We start from the raw sequence: 16943 nt of genomic DNA on the forward strand, positions 1-16943 counted from the left end.
ATGTACAGAATTCCTATTGTTCATTTAATTGGTTCAGTTCTATGAACCAAGGAACTGCTGCAGTCACATTCCTATGATCAGGTTTCATAGGAATTGGCCACTGAGGAAAATTATACCACCTCCTAAAGTTTTTACTGAACATGTGGTCCAGCAGTTAAGGCATTGGTCTCACATTTGGGTAATGCAGAATTCATGTCCACTTACTAGAATCCATTTTGAAATGTTCTGTTGAATAATCTAGTGCTGACTTTCGTATATTTATCTAACAGAGCATGAGCTTTATCCCTAATGACCCTGCTGGAACATTAAACCTTGTTGTTTCTCATGTGACTGTGGGTGAAATGCCTTCAAAAACTTTCATGTATGGAATCCAGAGCATTGTCTAAGTTCCGTCTGTTACATTTGCTACCTACCTGCAGAGGCATATGCAATGTGAATTTCTGAGACTGAACTGCAAGCTTTTGCTTTCATAAGTGTAGCACTTAATTACTATAGCTAGCAAGTCACACACACTAGCAGTGTATATTCATTTAAATTGATACAATATTGTGTGAATCATGAATGTAACTTAATATCTCCAGGTGTTAGTACTACTAACTTGTATCATCTTACAGAGTCCAGTCCTTGCTATGGCTGCAGCATTGGACCAGCGCCGTGGCATTTCTCATGCAAACAACAACCGTCTTGAATTTTCTGTTGTTGAAATTGCAGCTGCTCTTGACTGGGACAGTGGAATGGTTAAGAACCACCTGAAGCAACTGGAATGGACAAAAGGTAACTATACCTTTGTACACATTGTTTGTGTTCCACTGATATCATTGTACTTTCAATTTTATTTTCATCCAAGTGGTACCAGTAATTCACTGCTTCAAGTTCCTGAATGCTACTGTTGTACCTGGATCAGAGTATCAAAGTGGTTGACAGCAAAGCCCAGTTGAGTGTGGAAGAGGATGTGATGTTGGTTCACCAGTGTGCATGCGTGCGCTATGGCTGTAGAAGTAACAGCTATGTGGTTCTGTTCTGGCTGCCTTCTCATGCTGCCTTTCAAAATGCAGTATTGTGTTCGCTTTACGGGATCATAATATCCCTGTTGCATAATGAAATGCACTCCTGTGTATAAAATGATACCGTGTTCCTATTATTTTTGTATCTCAACAATAATAGAAATGATTCACATTTAGTTGAGGTATTCATTATAAAAGGGGTGCTGAAATGGATCTGAATCAATCATATAAATACAGTAACTCACAGCATTAAAATAATATAAACTGCTTAAGTGTACTGTGCATGGAGTATGTCATACTTGTGCTAAGGAGTATTCCTTAACAGCAAGATGAGATTTATTGTAGAAGTGTTGTAGACAGCATCCAGCCTGAAATATGAAACACAAAAATAAAGAAGAATGATGACAAAAGGTAAATGCCACTTAGTTCAGAGTCACTTTCTTTCTCAACACTATCGTTATATCTGTGCGGAACACACACTGGAATAGCCAAGGGATATAATTATATTTTCAGTGTTAATATTATTTTCGACACTACGTTCTACGCTCACTTCAGTTTTCCATGATTCTTTAACAACTGTTTTGTATGGTATATAACATTACTCCACTTCTATGGCGTTATTTGTGCCACGGTTACCTCTAACAGTTTTTGAATTTCTGGAACAGTGAAGCTTTTATTTATTGCCACATATATTTAACTGCACCTAGATCATTTTGAAGGCATTGAAATAGTAGTGGTAAGGTGAAAGCCTAAGAAAACTAATTGGTCCCGGCAGAGGTTCAAGTCCTCCCTCGGGCATGGGTGTGTGTGTTTGTCCTTAGGATACTTTAGGTTAAGTAGTGTGTAAGCTTAGGGACTGATGACCTTAGCAGTTAAGTCCCATAAGATTTTACACACATTTGAACATTTTTGAATAAAAGTATTTTAATTTTCATACAAAGGAACATACAGTGTCTGCAACACTATTGTTACTTTTCTGGAAGAGAATTTATTTCTGAGTGTACCTCAAACTTTTCCAAGCAGAAATAATAGAGGGAAACATTCCACATGGGAAAAATATATCTAAAAACAAAGATGATGTGACTTACCAAACAGAAGCGCTGGCAGGTCGATAGAAACACAGACAAACACAAACATACACACAAAATTCAAGCTTTCGCAAACAACGGTTGCTTCTTCTGGAAAGAGGGAAGGAGAGGGAAAGACGAAAGGATGTGGGTTTTAAGGGAGAGGGTAAGGAGTCATTCCAATCCCGGGAGCGGAAAGACTTACCTTAAGGGGAAAAAAGGGCAGGTATACACTCGCGTGCGCGAGCGCACACACACACGCACACGCACACACACACACACACACACACACACACACACACACACATACACACACACACATTTGTAAAGGCAAAGAGTTTGGGCAGAGATGTCAGTTCAGGCGGAAGTGCAGAGGCAAAGATGATGTTGAATGACAGGTGAGGTATGAGTGGCAGCAACTTGAAATTAGCGCAGATTGAGGCCTGGTGGATAACGAGAAGAGAGGATATATTGAAGGGCAAGTTCCCATCTCCGGAGTTCGGATAGGTTGGTGTTGGTGGGAAGTATCCAGATAACCCGGACGTTCTAACGCTGTGCCAAGATGTGCTGGCTGTGCACCAAGGCATGTTTAGCCACAGGGTGATCCTCATTACCAACAAACACTGTCTGCCTGTGTCCATTCATGCGAATGGACAGTTTGTTGCTGGTCATTCCCACATAGAAAGCGTCACAGTGTAGGCTGGTCAGTTGGTAAATCACGTGGGTGCTTTCACACGTGGCTCTGCCTTTGATCGTGTACACCTTCCAGGTTACAGGACTGGAGTAGGTGGTGGTGGGAGGGTGCATAGGACAGGTTTTACACCGGTGGAGGTTACAAGCGTAGGAGCCAGAGGGTAGGGAAGGTGGTTTGGGGATTCGTAGGGATGAACCAAGAGGTTACGAAGGTTAGGTGGACGGCGGAAAGACACTCTTGGTGGAGTGGGGAGGATTTCATGAAGGATGGATCTCATTTCGGGGCAGGATTTTAGGAAGTCGTATCCCTGCTGGAGAGCCACATTCAGAGTCTGATCCAGTCCCGGGAAGTATCCTGTCACAAGTGGGGCACTTTTGGGGTTCTTCTGTGAGAGGTTCTGGGTTTGAGGGGATGAGGAAGTGGCTCTGGTTATTTGCTTCTGTACCAGGTCGGAAGGGTTGTTGCGGGATGTGAAAGCTGTTTTCAGTTTGTTGGTGTAATGGTTCAGGGATTCAGGACTGGAGCAGATTCGTTTGCCATGAAGGCCTAGGCTGTAGGGAAGGGACCGTTTGATATGGAATGGGTGGCAGCTGTCATAATGGAGATACTGTTGCTTGTTGGTGGGTTTGATGTGGTCGGATGTGTGAAGCTGGCCATTGGACAGATGGAGGTCAACGTCAAGGAAAGTGGCATGGGATTTGGAGTAGGTCCAGGTGAATCTGATGGAACCAAAGGAGTTGAGGTTGGAGAGGAAATTCTGGAGTTGTTCTTCACTGTGAGTCCAGATCATGAAGATGTCATCAATAAATCTGTACCAAACTTTGGGTTGGCAGGCTTGGGTAACCAAGAAGGCTTCCTCTAAGCGACCCATAAATAGGTTTGCATACGAGGGAGCCATCCTGGTACCCATGGCTGTTTCCTTTAATTGGTAGTGTGTCTGGCCTTCAAAAGTGAAGAAGTTGTGGGTCAGGATGAAGCTGGCTAAGGTGATGAGGAAAGAGATTTTAGGTAGGGTGGCAGGTGATCCAAACGTTCAGAGAAAATCTGTGTTGATGACGTGATTGCGCAATTGCATGCAGATTCTCGTCAGCCCACACATGTTGATTGTGAAAATTTACAATTTGATCACACTGGAATGAAGCCTCACCCGTAAAGAGAACATTAGCACTGAAACGAGGATTGACACATTGTTGGATGAACCATTCGCAAAAGTGTACCCGTGGAGGCCAATCAGCTGCTGACAGTGCCTGCACACACTGTACATGGTACGGAAACAACTGGTTCTCCCGTAGCACTCTCCATTCAGTGACGTGGTCAACATTACCTTGTACAGCAGCAACTTCTCTGATGCTGACATTAGGGTTATTGTCAACTGCACGAAGAATTGTCTTGTCCATTGCAAGTGTCATCGTTCTAGGTCTTCCCCAGTCGCGAGTCATAGGCCGGAATGTTCCGTGCTCTCTAAGACGCTGATCAATTGCTTTGAACGTCTTCCTGTCAGAACACCTTCGTTCTGGAAATCTTTCTCAATACAAACGTACCACGCCACGGCTATTGCCCCGTGCTAATCCATACATGAAATGGGCATCTGCCAACTCCGCATTTGTAAACATTGCACTGACTGCAAAACCACGTTGGTGATGAACACTAACCTGTTGATGCTACGTATTGATGTGCTTGATGATAGTACTGTAGAGCAATGAGTCGCATGTCAACACAAGCACCGAAGTCAACATTACCTTCTTTCAATTGGGCCAACTGGCGGTGAATCGAGGAAGAACAGTACATACTGACGAAACTAAAATGAGCTCTAAGACGGAAATTAAAAGTTTCCGGACACATGTCCACATAACATCTTTTCTTTATTTGTGTGTGAGGAATGTTTCCTGAAAGTTTAGCTGTACCTTTTTGTAACACCCTGTGTAGTAGATTACCACTGTCATTCCTTACACGAGATGTTCGAAACATATCTACAGGAAGAAACAGAAGTTTAACATTGTCTGATGATGGAATGCCACCACTTGCACCCACACAGAGATGTTAATATATTAACTGCTTTTAATTATCATAACAGAAAACTGGGTCAGTAATTATCGGTTGGTTATAGTTATTTAGGTAGCCAGTTAGTTTCATATTCCATGGATCATTTGAACGATTAATCGTAATGTTGTGGAACAAGTCATTTTACATTCACATCACAAATAAATTTGAAGTATTATTATACACTGAACATTTCTAAGTTTTTGAAAGATACATGCAGATGTGAGTTAGTAATTCCTACTCACTACATTTTTTTTCATTACTATAATATAAATTATTCTGCAGAATAAGAGCTGCCAAGTAGAAACTTCCTCAGTTTGTTTTCAGATTTGGTTGCAGGTCAGTGGTTAAATGCTCATAAATTTTTGTTGCCTTATTGTGGACCGCTTTTTGTGCTAAAGACAACATTAATGTGGAGTAATGAATGTAATTTATCCTTCCAGTATTTTTATTATGTACATCATTGTTCTGTTTGAACCATAGTGGATTATTTATGACAAATGTCATAAGGGAATAAATATACTGTGAAGCAGTAGTCAGAATGCCCAATTCCTTGAGCAGATATCTACAAGATGATCGTGGACGAGCATCACATATTATTATAACAGTACTTCTTTGAGCAACAAAGACCTTCTTTCTCAAAGATGAGTTATCTCAGAATATTATTCCACATGACATTATTCAATAAAAATATGCAAAATATGTCAACATAATGCTTTGTCTCTCACAACAAAATTTGCAATAAATCTAAGTACAATCTCATATATTAAAAAACCAAGATTCCAAGACTTACAAAGTGGGAAAGCACCGGTAGACAGGCACAATAAAATAACACACAAACACACACACAAAATTTCTAGCTTTCGCAACCAGCGGTTGCTTCTTCAGGAAAGAGGGAAGGAGAGGGAAAGACGAAAGGATGTGGGTTTTAAGGGAGAGGGTAAGGAGTCATTCCAATCCTGGGAGCGGAAAGACTTACCTTAGGGGGGAAAAAAGGATAGGTATATACTCACACACACACACACACACACACACACACACACACACACACACACGCACACACACACACACATATATATATATATCCATCCATACATATACAGACACAAGCAGACATATTATATGGCCTTTAAATATGTCTGCTTGTGTCTGTATATATATATATATGTGTGTGTGTGTGTGTGTGTGTGTGTGTGTGTGTGTGTGTGTGTGTGTGTGTGTGTGTGTGTGTGTGTGTGGGCGCACGCGCGAGTATATACCTATCCTTTTTTCCCCCTAAGGTAAGTCTTTCCGCTCCCGGGATTGGAATGACTCCTTAAAACCCACATCCTTTCGTCTTTCCCTCTCCTTCCCTCTTTCCTGAAGAAGCAACCGCTGGTTGCGAAAGCTAGAAATTTTGTGTGTGTGTTATTTTATTGTGCCTGTCTACCGGCACTTTCCCGCTTGGTAAGTCTTGGAATCTTTGTTTCTTAATATATTTTTCCCATGTGGAAGTTTCTTTCTATTTTATTTACATCATTAAGTACAATCTCAGTTTTTTTAACAATTGAAAAATGTTCTTTTTCCAGTCTAAACCCTCATCACTATGGGTATATAAGAATTTTGAAGTTTCCACTTTGTTTATTATTTCCTCACCATGTGTCACACGTGTTATTGGTATAGTATTGTGTCTTTTCAAAATTGCAGAAAACCAGTCAATGATACTCTTAAGAACAGTGTTTACTATTTCTTTTTCTTCTGTATGTATGCTTGGATTGATTACAATACTGCTGTCATCTGCAAGAAGAAGTAATTTCGCTTGTTGTATTGCTGATGGAAGATAGTTTACACGTATGAGGAACAGCAGCAGACCTACGATTGAGCCTTGGGAACCCCATATGTGATACCTTCCCAGCCAGAATTATGTCAATGGACTACATTTGTAGAATTACAAAATATGACTTTCTGCATTCTGTTGATTAGATATGACATTATCTATTGGTTGGCTGTCCGTCAAACCCATAAAACTTCAGATTATTTAGGAGAATACTTTGATTCACAGATGCCTTAGATAGGCACAGAGAATGCGAACCGGAGCTATTTTATTATTTAATGCTTGTAAAATTTGGTGAGTGGCCTTGTAGTAGAGCATTTCATCAGAAAGCCAAATAGTGATTTGCTGAGGATATCATTGTTCCTAAGGTGAGATGCTATTCTAAAATACATCACCACCTCAGAAATTTTGGAAAATGATGTCAGCTGTGAAACAGATGGTAGTTATTGACATCTCTCATAACATCTTCATAAAGAGGGGTTTAACAAAGGCATATTTCAGTTTCTCCAAAAAAACTGCCTTGAATTATTGATGCATTACATTTTTAGATAAGACTGGGCTTATTATATGGGAGCAAATGGGAACAACTCTTTAGCACTCTATTGAGAACACGATCAAATCCAAATGAACTTTTATTTTTGAGAGAATGTATAATTTTTTTTAATTTCAGAAGAAGAAGTTGGTGATAAAACCTGTTACTACTGTTACCATGTTGTCTCAGTGTGCAAATTAACAAAACAATACTGCACACAAAAAGAAAATAATTAACAAGTGATTTAATTATTTTATGATGAATAATATTGTAACATTGTCAATTCTACATCTTCTCTCCTTAGTAAAGGATAATATGTTTCATGAGTAGAAATATATTTTCCATCTGTTATATGACTTTGAGTTTAACTTGTTTCTATTTTACAGACACCCCCCCCCCCCCCCCTCCCCTCCCGAGTTAGACATGTTTATGTTCTAACTTTGCAGACTACTGTTAATCCCCAGTGTCAGATGTTGGATCACTTTTATATTTTCATTGCTGTTGTGTTGATAAAGTTTCTTGAAATTTCTGGATAAAACTGTGCTCCTGACTTGAATCGAAATCCGTACATTTGGTTGGGCTCTGGTTGGGTGCGAGGTTTTTAATCTGCTTGAAGAACTGTAGGAACTAATTTTAGGGCCGTCTCTAATCTGTTCTCCACCATTTCCTTTTTTCCTTGTGCTTCTGAGTCACCAACATAAAGCACAAGAGTAGTAGATAAAAACTGAAGGTTTTAATGTGTGCTATGAAACATGTTAGGATGTCTCAGTTGGTTTAGTGTTGTTTAAAAATTATCAGAAATATGCCAGAGATGTTAGTTTAGGTACACAACCAGTTAGAGAACTAAAGTTTCATCAGGATAGCATATCTTGTCACTCCAAAATAAACATTTTCCTACATTTTTGCCAGTACTGGTTAAGAGAACCTCTTTCTTCTCATATTAAATAATGGAAACTCTAGGTAAGAATGTCAACAATGTAGGAAAAGACACATTGCCATGTACCATAAAGAAGACACATCAAGTTGCAGACAGGCACAATCAAAAGACATTGACATCTCATATTGTTTCGTTTTATCAATTGTTATGTTTCTCTTGACAAAATCATTTTCAACAGTCTATTCATAATGACAAAAATGTTTTTCCTCTTGAACCATATTTCTTAAATTCATCTGTAACCTATTTTATTAAATAATTTTGCTATTGATTTTTGGCTCTGAAAGGGCACCATCACCTTTAAAATATGTAACTGATTAATCAAACAAGATTGTGTATGAAATTTTTCAGGTTTGAATTATCACATAGATGTTTTAACGTTTTATTTTCTTGTGATTGTACAGTGTGGTTGATTTTCAGTAATTTATCTTCTTTTCTTTGTAGTTAATGAAAAATGGAGGCGGACTGGTATGAATGTGGAATTCAGTGAATTGGGTTTCCATGTCATTGCTCCTGGTAATCTGAGTGCAACAGAGCTTGATGATGCATTAGACTCACTGCATGAAAGAGTTGATAGCCAGGAGAAGACAGCACTCAAGCAGCTAGAAGCAATTTTTGATGCTCTTAGCAGGTAAAATAGCTGAAAAAAATAAATAATTTTGTGACAGCAATGTCCTGTCTTCTCTCTCTCTCTCTCTCTCTCTCTCTCTCTCTGTGTGTGTGTGTGTGTGTGTGTGTGTGTGTGTGTGTGTGTGTGTTCGCGCACACACACTAATACAAAAAGATTAATGACTTCAAAGCTTAATGCAGTTTTTTGACTTTTTAAGTGTGGCTGTGCACTACTACTCATTATTAATCTAATATTTTAATGGTTATGTGTATTTTGTTTTCAGTGTGGCATACCCAAGTTACAGTCACATGTCAGATGATACAGACCTTGAAAATAGTAATAAATTGAAGGAAATTATAAGGCGTTACTTTACAGAAGAATTGCAAATTCCCAGCAGTGGAGTTACATCTGAGGCATGTATATGACAAATTTTAGCAAGCATGCTTATTTTTACTAATATGGAGGCATACTGGTGAATGAATACAATGTTTTCATTTAGCAGATAATTATAACATTCTGCCACCAAAATTATTGCAGATGTAATGTGGAAAATAATTGTTACTTCATATTATTTATTTTTAGGAGATACCAGTAATTGAAGATCAAATCTGTGCTGATACTCGCCATCTTGTATGTAGCTACAAAGACACCACATTCACAGGCCGCTCTGTAGCTCGAATCTTCCACGGAATTGCAAGTCCATGCTTTCCTGCAAACATCTGGGGACGCTGCAAGTTCTGGCGTGCACATTTGGATGTTGACTTTCACTTACTGTGTAAACTTGCTACAAGAGAAATATTACGTTTGCGGTAGATGCTTGTCAGATGGAAAGTTGTATGTATTGTGGGATGTTCTGTTTTTGCGTGTTTTAATTAAAATATGACTCGGGATATTATCCAGAGGTGACATTATGTGAACTTGAACATAAACAGAGAGCTTCAGCATGGTGTATTGGAATTACTGTTCCGGTCTGTTTTTCACAGATACCTGTAAGTTAAATACCTATTTAAATTTTGTATTGTGACATTACAGTTATCAGTATCAAGTGATAATTTTTTATTTAGTACTGGGCATATGGTATAGTTAGTTATTATCTGATAAAGGCACCAGTAATCTTGGATGTAACAGAAATTGATCTTGTGCATTTGACAAGTTATAGCAGTGTCCACACCTGCAATGCTCTTTTTTCATTATTTCACAGTGCAAGTGCAGAAAATGCCTCCATAGCCTTCTGCTGGTGTTAATGATGTCCATTAGAAAGGAAGTTCAAAAGAAATTTGACTGAAAGGTGATAATATTTTGTGACTACTTTTGCTGCTGTTTATGTGATGACGAAAGTATGTAATGGTTACTGGAATGTACTCACCTTGATGAAAAAGAGACTCAAAGCACTGTAATGTCACACAGATATTATCATCCGCTGTGACAGAATCGGTGGAAAATAACTCCATAGTCTTAGCTGATTATGATATGATATTTCCGTAGAGCACATGGAGAATTTGCGGGGAATAATGAGGGTTTTATTTGTGTTCTTCTAGTTACTTTGCAGAATTTTATAGTTAATGTAAATCCGACAATGCTGACTTTCTGACCAAAATGTCAGTTGGTTCATTTGGACAATAATTGACTCCAAAGTAACAGTTTGCACTCATATTGAAAGCTTATTAAATACTCAGATCACATTTTACCTATGTTTATAGCATGTGAGCAGTTTTTACCACAATATTTGTTTCTAGTGAACTCGTACAATGTGGTTTTCATTAGTGCAAATGGTATGTTATTAATGTTGTTTAGTTTTGATGGGGTAAAGAAAAGCAACTACTTGGCACCATCATTACAATGAGATTCACTGTGTATCCAGTGGTGTAGGAAATGTCTGCATAATTTATTGTTGAGTTGTAAATAGGGCTGTTGTGTTCATATTTTTACTGGGTGTGAATGTAATGTATGTCAGATGGCTGAGCATTTCACGAGTAGTTTTCACCTCTGACACTGCCTGGATGAAAAGAATCATTGCCTTCTTATACCTGATCTGTACATTATTTTAATATTGTCTTTTAAACTCATACATACTAGTAGATATAATTTAGGGGTAAAAAAAAAATGATAGTACTGCATTTAGTGCAGGATGACACAATTGGAAGAACTAGTACCTTTTTGTACTGTTACATTGAAATTTATTACCATCTCCAGAAAACCATATAGAAAAGTCAGAAAACCTTTTTTCTCTGTTCTTGTGTGTTCTGATACAGTAGTTCTAGAAAGGAGAATCAGTTTAGGCAAAATTGGAAGTATCACGTGCAAACTGAAGCTTCTTTATGCTTTTATAGTGACAAGTGTGATGCTACTGAATTATGAGAAAAGAAGTTAGTAATTGTTTGCAAGTTTAAACTGCACTGTTTAAGGTTTTCGCAAACTCAGGGAGCTGAAATTTATATGTATATATTTTTCACTCACATTGTACTTTGTAAAATCTTACTGTCAGACATAAGGTATGGTTTCCTGGAGATATCACATTTTGTTCAAGGACAAATCATGCTATACATTTCTGTATACATAATTTCATTGACTGCATACCACTGTAAGGCAAATAAATATGAATAAATGGTATTTACAAACTAATAAATACAGAGGATTTATTAAGCCATGTTGTTTCAACTGTAGTTTATTTTACATACACTTTCTTCCTCTTTCTGGTCATCAGCTTGTTTACTTGCAGCATCTGTAATTTTGTCATTCAGTATTTGTTCATTTTTACTGTTGTGGAGTTCATGTTTTTGTTTTGGTGTTCCTTGCCTTGTTCCCTTCCTTCTTCTTAAAAGTTTTGTTGATTTTTGTCTCTTTTGTTTAATGTTTTGTGTTTTTTTTGGAATTATACTCACCTTGCTCACCTGTGTAAATGTAGATACCATGTGAGAGAAAGATGAGTACGTATTTAAGGAATTCACGGAAGCGATTGATGTTTTTATGTAAGGTGAGAGGCTCAGTTCAATTGCTTGGAGGTGCTGATCAACCAGGATTGTTAATGGGTCTTTAAAGCTGGCTGCCATGGGATGCTCAGGTTGTGTGTGTGTGTGTGTGTGTGTGTGTGTGTGTGTGTGTGTGTGTGTGTGTGGTGTGTGTGTGTTGTGGTGGGTGTTGGTGCTTTTTTTTTTTTTTTTTTTTGAGTGGGTAGAAAATGGACCTTGTGAGCCTTGTGAGAGGCCTGGGGTTTCCAGGTTTTTCTGCAGCTTACTCTGGATGGAAAGAATAAGGTTATCAGCAACATTTTTTGTTTGTTTGTTATTTTGGAATCTCCAAGAGCTGATGACACACTCCTTATTTTCAAGTACCAAACTGAGACTTTGTGCACATGGAGAATGATAATAGAAAGCAGTCTGCTTTCAGGCCAAGTATAGCTCAGAACTCAGCTTGGGTGTTGCCACCTTCAAATTTTCACAATTACGGACACGCAGACTGTATGAAAAGTGATGTGGGGGCAGCTATACACCATGTGATACACATATTTGCCTCAGTACATCATCACCAGAATGTTTTCAATCTGCCACAGAGATAAATAACATTTTCTTTATTACATATATGATAATGAAACCCCTATTTTCATACAATTTGTTGTTTTGCTGAGTTTACATGGTGTTGTCAGTGGAAATTTTTCCTATGTTTCTTTCTCATTTCAGTTGAAAACTTGTGGTGGAGCAGGATTTGAATCAATGTCAACTTGTTGCAAGCAGTCACAATGATCAATTCATAGACCCTGGATCACCAAGACTACATCCAAATCTTTGTTCCCAGTGTCTCATTTTATATCTTAAGGTACTACACTGAGGTGACAAAAGTCATGGATTAGTGCTATGTACATATACAGACGGTGGTGGTATCTCATACACTAGATATAAAAGGGCAGTGCATGGTGGAGCTGTCATTTACACCCAGATGATTTATGTGAAAATGTTTCTGATGTGACTATGGCTGCATGATGGGAATTAAGACTTTGATCACGGAATAGTAGTTGAAGCTAGATGCATGCGACATTCCATTTTGGAAAGCATTACGAAATTCAATATTCTGAGAGCCACAGTGTTCAGAGTGTGTGGAGGATATATTTCAGGCATTACCTCTCATCACGGACAACGCTGTGGCTGGTGGCCTTTATTTAACAACTGAGAGCAGTAGTGTTTTTGTATAGTTGTCAGTGCTAACAGATAAGCAACACTGTGTGAAATCAATGAGAGACTTAAAATGAACATATCCACTAGGACAGCACTGTGAAATTTGGCGTTAATGGGCTATAGTAGGAGGAGGTCAAGCGAGTGCCTTTGCCAACAGCACGACATTGCCTGCAGTGCTGTTTTGGGCTTGTGGCTATATCAGTTGGACCCTATATGACTGGCAAACAGTGGCCTGGTCAGTTGAGTTCCAATTTCAGTTGGTAAGATTTCATGTTAGGGTTCGAGTGTAATGCAGAGCCCAGAAAGCCATGGACCCAGGTTGTCCACAAGGCACAGTGCAAGCTGGTGGTGCCTCCATAATGATGTGGTGCTGTGTTTAGATGGAATTGACTGGATCCTCTTGTCCATCTGAACTGACCAAGGACTGGGAATGGTTATGTTTAGCTATCCAGAAGACCATTTGCAGCCATTCACAGACCTCATGTTCCCAAACGACGATAGAATTTGTGTGGACGACATTGTGCCATGTCACTGGGACACGATTCATAGTGATTGGTTTGAAAAACATTCTGGACAGTCAGAGCAAATGATTTTGCCACCCAGATCACCCAACATGAACCCGTTGAAAATTTATAGGACATAATTGAGAGTTAAGTTTGTGCACAAAATCCTGCACTGGCAACGTTTCAACAATTGTGGATGGCTATAGAGGCAGCACAGCTTAATGTATTCACGGGGAACTTCCAACAACTTGCTAAGTCTATGCCACGTCAAGTTGATGCATTACACTGGGCAAACGGTGGTCTTACACAGTATTAGGACGTATCCCCTGATTTTCATCACCTCAGTGTACAATCACAGCTTTTCTAGTGGCATATTCAGAAATGGTACCTTGCAAGGGAAGAGATTGTGATGGAGGGGCTGGGATGTGCCACAGGTTCAAAATGTGTTAATATTCATGGAACCGCAAAGTCAGTCCACTGACTTGGCTATTACTTCTCTTTGTACTGAAGTATGATGGGGAATGATTGAATGGGAGGGACAGGCTGTGGAGACCAGAGCAAACACTGCTAACTGTTACACATTACTTTTACTAACAAAGAGATAGAGGGGCTGGCCAGTACTTACCTTAGCTCAGTACAGCCAATAGAAACACAAAAAAACAACCGAAAATTTAGGTTCTAGCTTTCGGAATAAATGTTCCTTCATCAGCGAGGAGAGAGGGGAAAGAAAGGGAAGAAGGGAAAGTGGATTTAGTTACTCACAACCCAGGTTATGAAGCAACAGGGAAAGGAAAACAGGGAGGGTAGCAAGGATGGAGCCATGGTTTTGTCAGAGGGAAACCAAAGATATTCTACTGTAGGTACTGTGCCAGCTTCAAACCAAAGAGGATGCATACAGAAGTAAAGAGGTATATAGTATAAAGATGTAGGATGAAAAGATGCATGAATGGCTAAAGAGGAAAGGAAAGAGGAGAAGACTGAAGAGTAAATGGGAGTGAGGTTGTTTAACGTAGGTTCAGTCCAGGGGGATGGCGGGATGAAAGGATGTGCTGGAGTGCATGTTCCCATCTCCACATTTCAGAGGGACTGGTGTTGGGTGGGAGAAGCCAAATGGCACATACGGTGTAGCAGGTTCCTAGGTCCCTAGAATTACGCTGGAGGGCATGCTCCGCTACTGGATATTGGACATCTCGTAGGCAGACAGTTTGTCTGTGTCCGTTCATGCGCTCACCCAGTTTAGTTGTTGTCATACCAATGTAAAAGGCTGTGCAGTGCAGGCATGTCAGCTGATAAATGACATGTGTAGTTTCACGTGTGCCCTGCCTTGAATTGTGTATGTTTTACCAGTAGCGGGGCTGGAGTAGGTGGTTGTGGGGGGATGCATGGGGCAGGTTTCGCAGCGGGGTCGGTTGCAGGGGTAGGAACCGCTGGGTAGAGAAGGTAGTCTGGGAATATTGTAGGGTTTAAAAAGGATGTTACAGAGGTTGGGGGGGGGGGGGGGGGGGCGACGAAAGGCAACTCTGGGTGGTGTGGGGAGAATTTTTTCAAGGGATGATCTCAATTCAGGGGTTGACTTGAGAAAGTCATATCCCTGGCGGAGTAATTTATTGATGTATTCGAGGCCAGGATAATATTGGGTGACAAGGGAGATGCTTCTGTGTGGTCTGAGGGTAGGAACATTGTTGTTGGACGGGGAGGAATGTATTGCTCGGGAGATCTGTTTGTGGACTAGGTCTGCAGAATAGTTGCGGGAGAGGAAAGCACTGGTCAGGTTATTGGTGTAATTGTTGAGGTATTCATCACTGGAGCAGATACGTTTGCCACGAATACCTAGTGTGTAGGGAAGGGAGCATTTGATGTGGAATGGATGGCAGCTATCAAAGTGAAGGTACTGTTGTTTGTTTGTGGGTTTGATACGGACAGAGGTGTGGATGTGAGCTCCAACAAGATGAAGGTCAACATCCAGGAAGGTGGCTTGGATGTTGGAGAAGGACCAGGTGAAATTCAGATTCGAAAAGGAGTTGAGGTTATGGAGGAAATTAAGGAGTGTTTCTTCACCATGAGTCCAGACCACAAAGATCTCATCTATAAACCTATACCAGGCCAGGGGAAGCAGCTGTTGGGTCTTCAGGAAAGCCTCCTCCATGCGGCCCATGAAGAGGTTGGCATAGGACGGAGCCATCTTGGTTCCCATGGCAGTTCCCCTGATTTGTTTGTAGGTCTGGCCTCCAAAAGTGAAGTAATTATGGGTGAGGATGAAGTTAGGAAGTGTGATAAGGAACGAGGTTTTTGGAAGATCTTCGGGTGGGCGTTGGGAGAGGTAGTGCTCAAGGGCAGAGAGACCATGGGTGTGTGGGATGTTTGTGTAAAGGGATGTAGCATCTATGGTGTCAAGAAAGGTTTCAGATGAGAAAGGAGTGGGAATGGATTTGAGGTGTTCTAGGAAGTGGTTTGTGTCCTTGATGTAGGATGGGAGTCTGCGGGTGATAGGTTGGAGGTGTTGGTCTACCAGAGCTGAGGTACGTTCTGTTGGGGCTTTGAAGCTTGCTACAATGGGACGGCCAGGATGGTTCTCTTTGTGGATTTTGGGTAATAGGTGAAGGTAGGGGTACGTGGCTCAAGTGGAGTAAGTAAGTGTATGGAAGCCGTTGTGAGGCCTTGTGAGGGACCTTGGATTTTTAGGATTTTCTGCAGCTCTGTCTGGATGGAGGGAATGGGATCCTGGGTAACAGCTTTGTAGGTTGAGGTGTCGGAGAGTTGATGCAGTCCTACTGCCACATACTCCACACGGTCAAGTACCACTGTTGTGGAGCCTTTATCCACCGGGAGGATTACAATAGAGCGGTCTGTTTTCAGCTCCTTAATGGCATGGGATTCAGCTGGGGTGATGTTGGAGGTTGTCGATATGTTCTTCAAGAAGGACTGGGAGGCAACACTGCATGTGAGGAATTCCTGAAATGTCTGCCTCAAATCCATTCCCACTCCTTTCCCACCTGAAACCTTTCTTGTCACCATAGATGCTACATCCCTTTATACAAACATCCCACACACCCATAGTCTCTCTGCCCTTGAGCACTACCTTTCCCAACGCCCACCTGAAGATCTTCAAAAAACCTCGTTTCTTATCACACTTCCCAACTTCATCCTCACCCATAATTACTTCACTTTTGAAGGCCAGACCTACAAACAAATCAGGGGAACTGCCGTGGGAACCATGATGGCTCCGTCCTATGCAAACCTCTTCATGGGCCACACGGAGGAGGCTTTCCTGAAGACCCAACAGCTGCTTCCCCTGGCCTGGTATAGGTTTATAGATGAGATCTTTGTGGTCTGGACTCATGGTGAAGAAACACTCCTTAATTTCCTCCATAACCTCAACTCCTTTTCGAATCTGAATTTCACCTGGTCCTTCTCCAACATCCAAGCCACCTTCCTGGATGTTGACCTTCATCTTGTTGAAGCTCACATCCACACCTCTGTCCGTATCAAACCCACAAACAAACAACAGTACCTTCACTTTGATAGCTGCCATCCATTCCACATCAAATGCTCCCTTCCCTACAGCCTAGGTATTCGT

General features: G+C 40.5%; 1 protein-coding gene across 1 annotated transcript in view; it reads left to right on the forward strand.

The window, feature by feature from the left end:
* LOC126341081 (ATP-dependent DNA helicase Q4) overlaps positions 1-11342 on the forward strand; it is a 126766-nt gene extending 115424 nt beyond the window's left edge. The window contains exons 11-14 of the mRNA XM_050001748.1: positions 615-774; positions 8529-8715; positions 8978-9107; positions 9277-11342. Coding sequence (XP_049857705.1) covers positions 615-774; positions 8529-8715; positions 8978-9107; positions 9277-9507 — 708 coding nt within the window. The 3' untranslated portion in view covers positions 9508-11342. The remainder of the gene's footprint in view (positions 1-614; positions 775-8528; positions 8716-8977; positions 9108-9276) is intronic.
* The last annotated feature ends 5601 nt before the right edge of the window (positions 11343-16943 follow it).

Source organism: Schistocerca gregaria, chromosome 1, assembly GCF_023897955.1.
Source record: "Schistocerca gregaria isolate iqSchGreg1 chromosome 1, iqSchGreg1.2, whole genome shotgun sequence".
Taxonomy (NCBI): domain Eukaryota; kingdom Metazoa; phylum Arthropoda; class Insecta; order Orthoptera; family Acrididae; genus Schistocerca; species Schistocerca gregaria.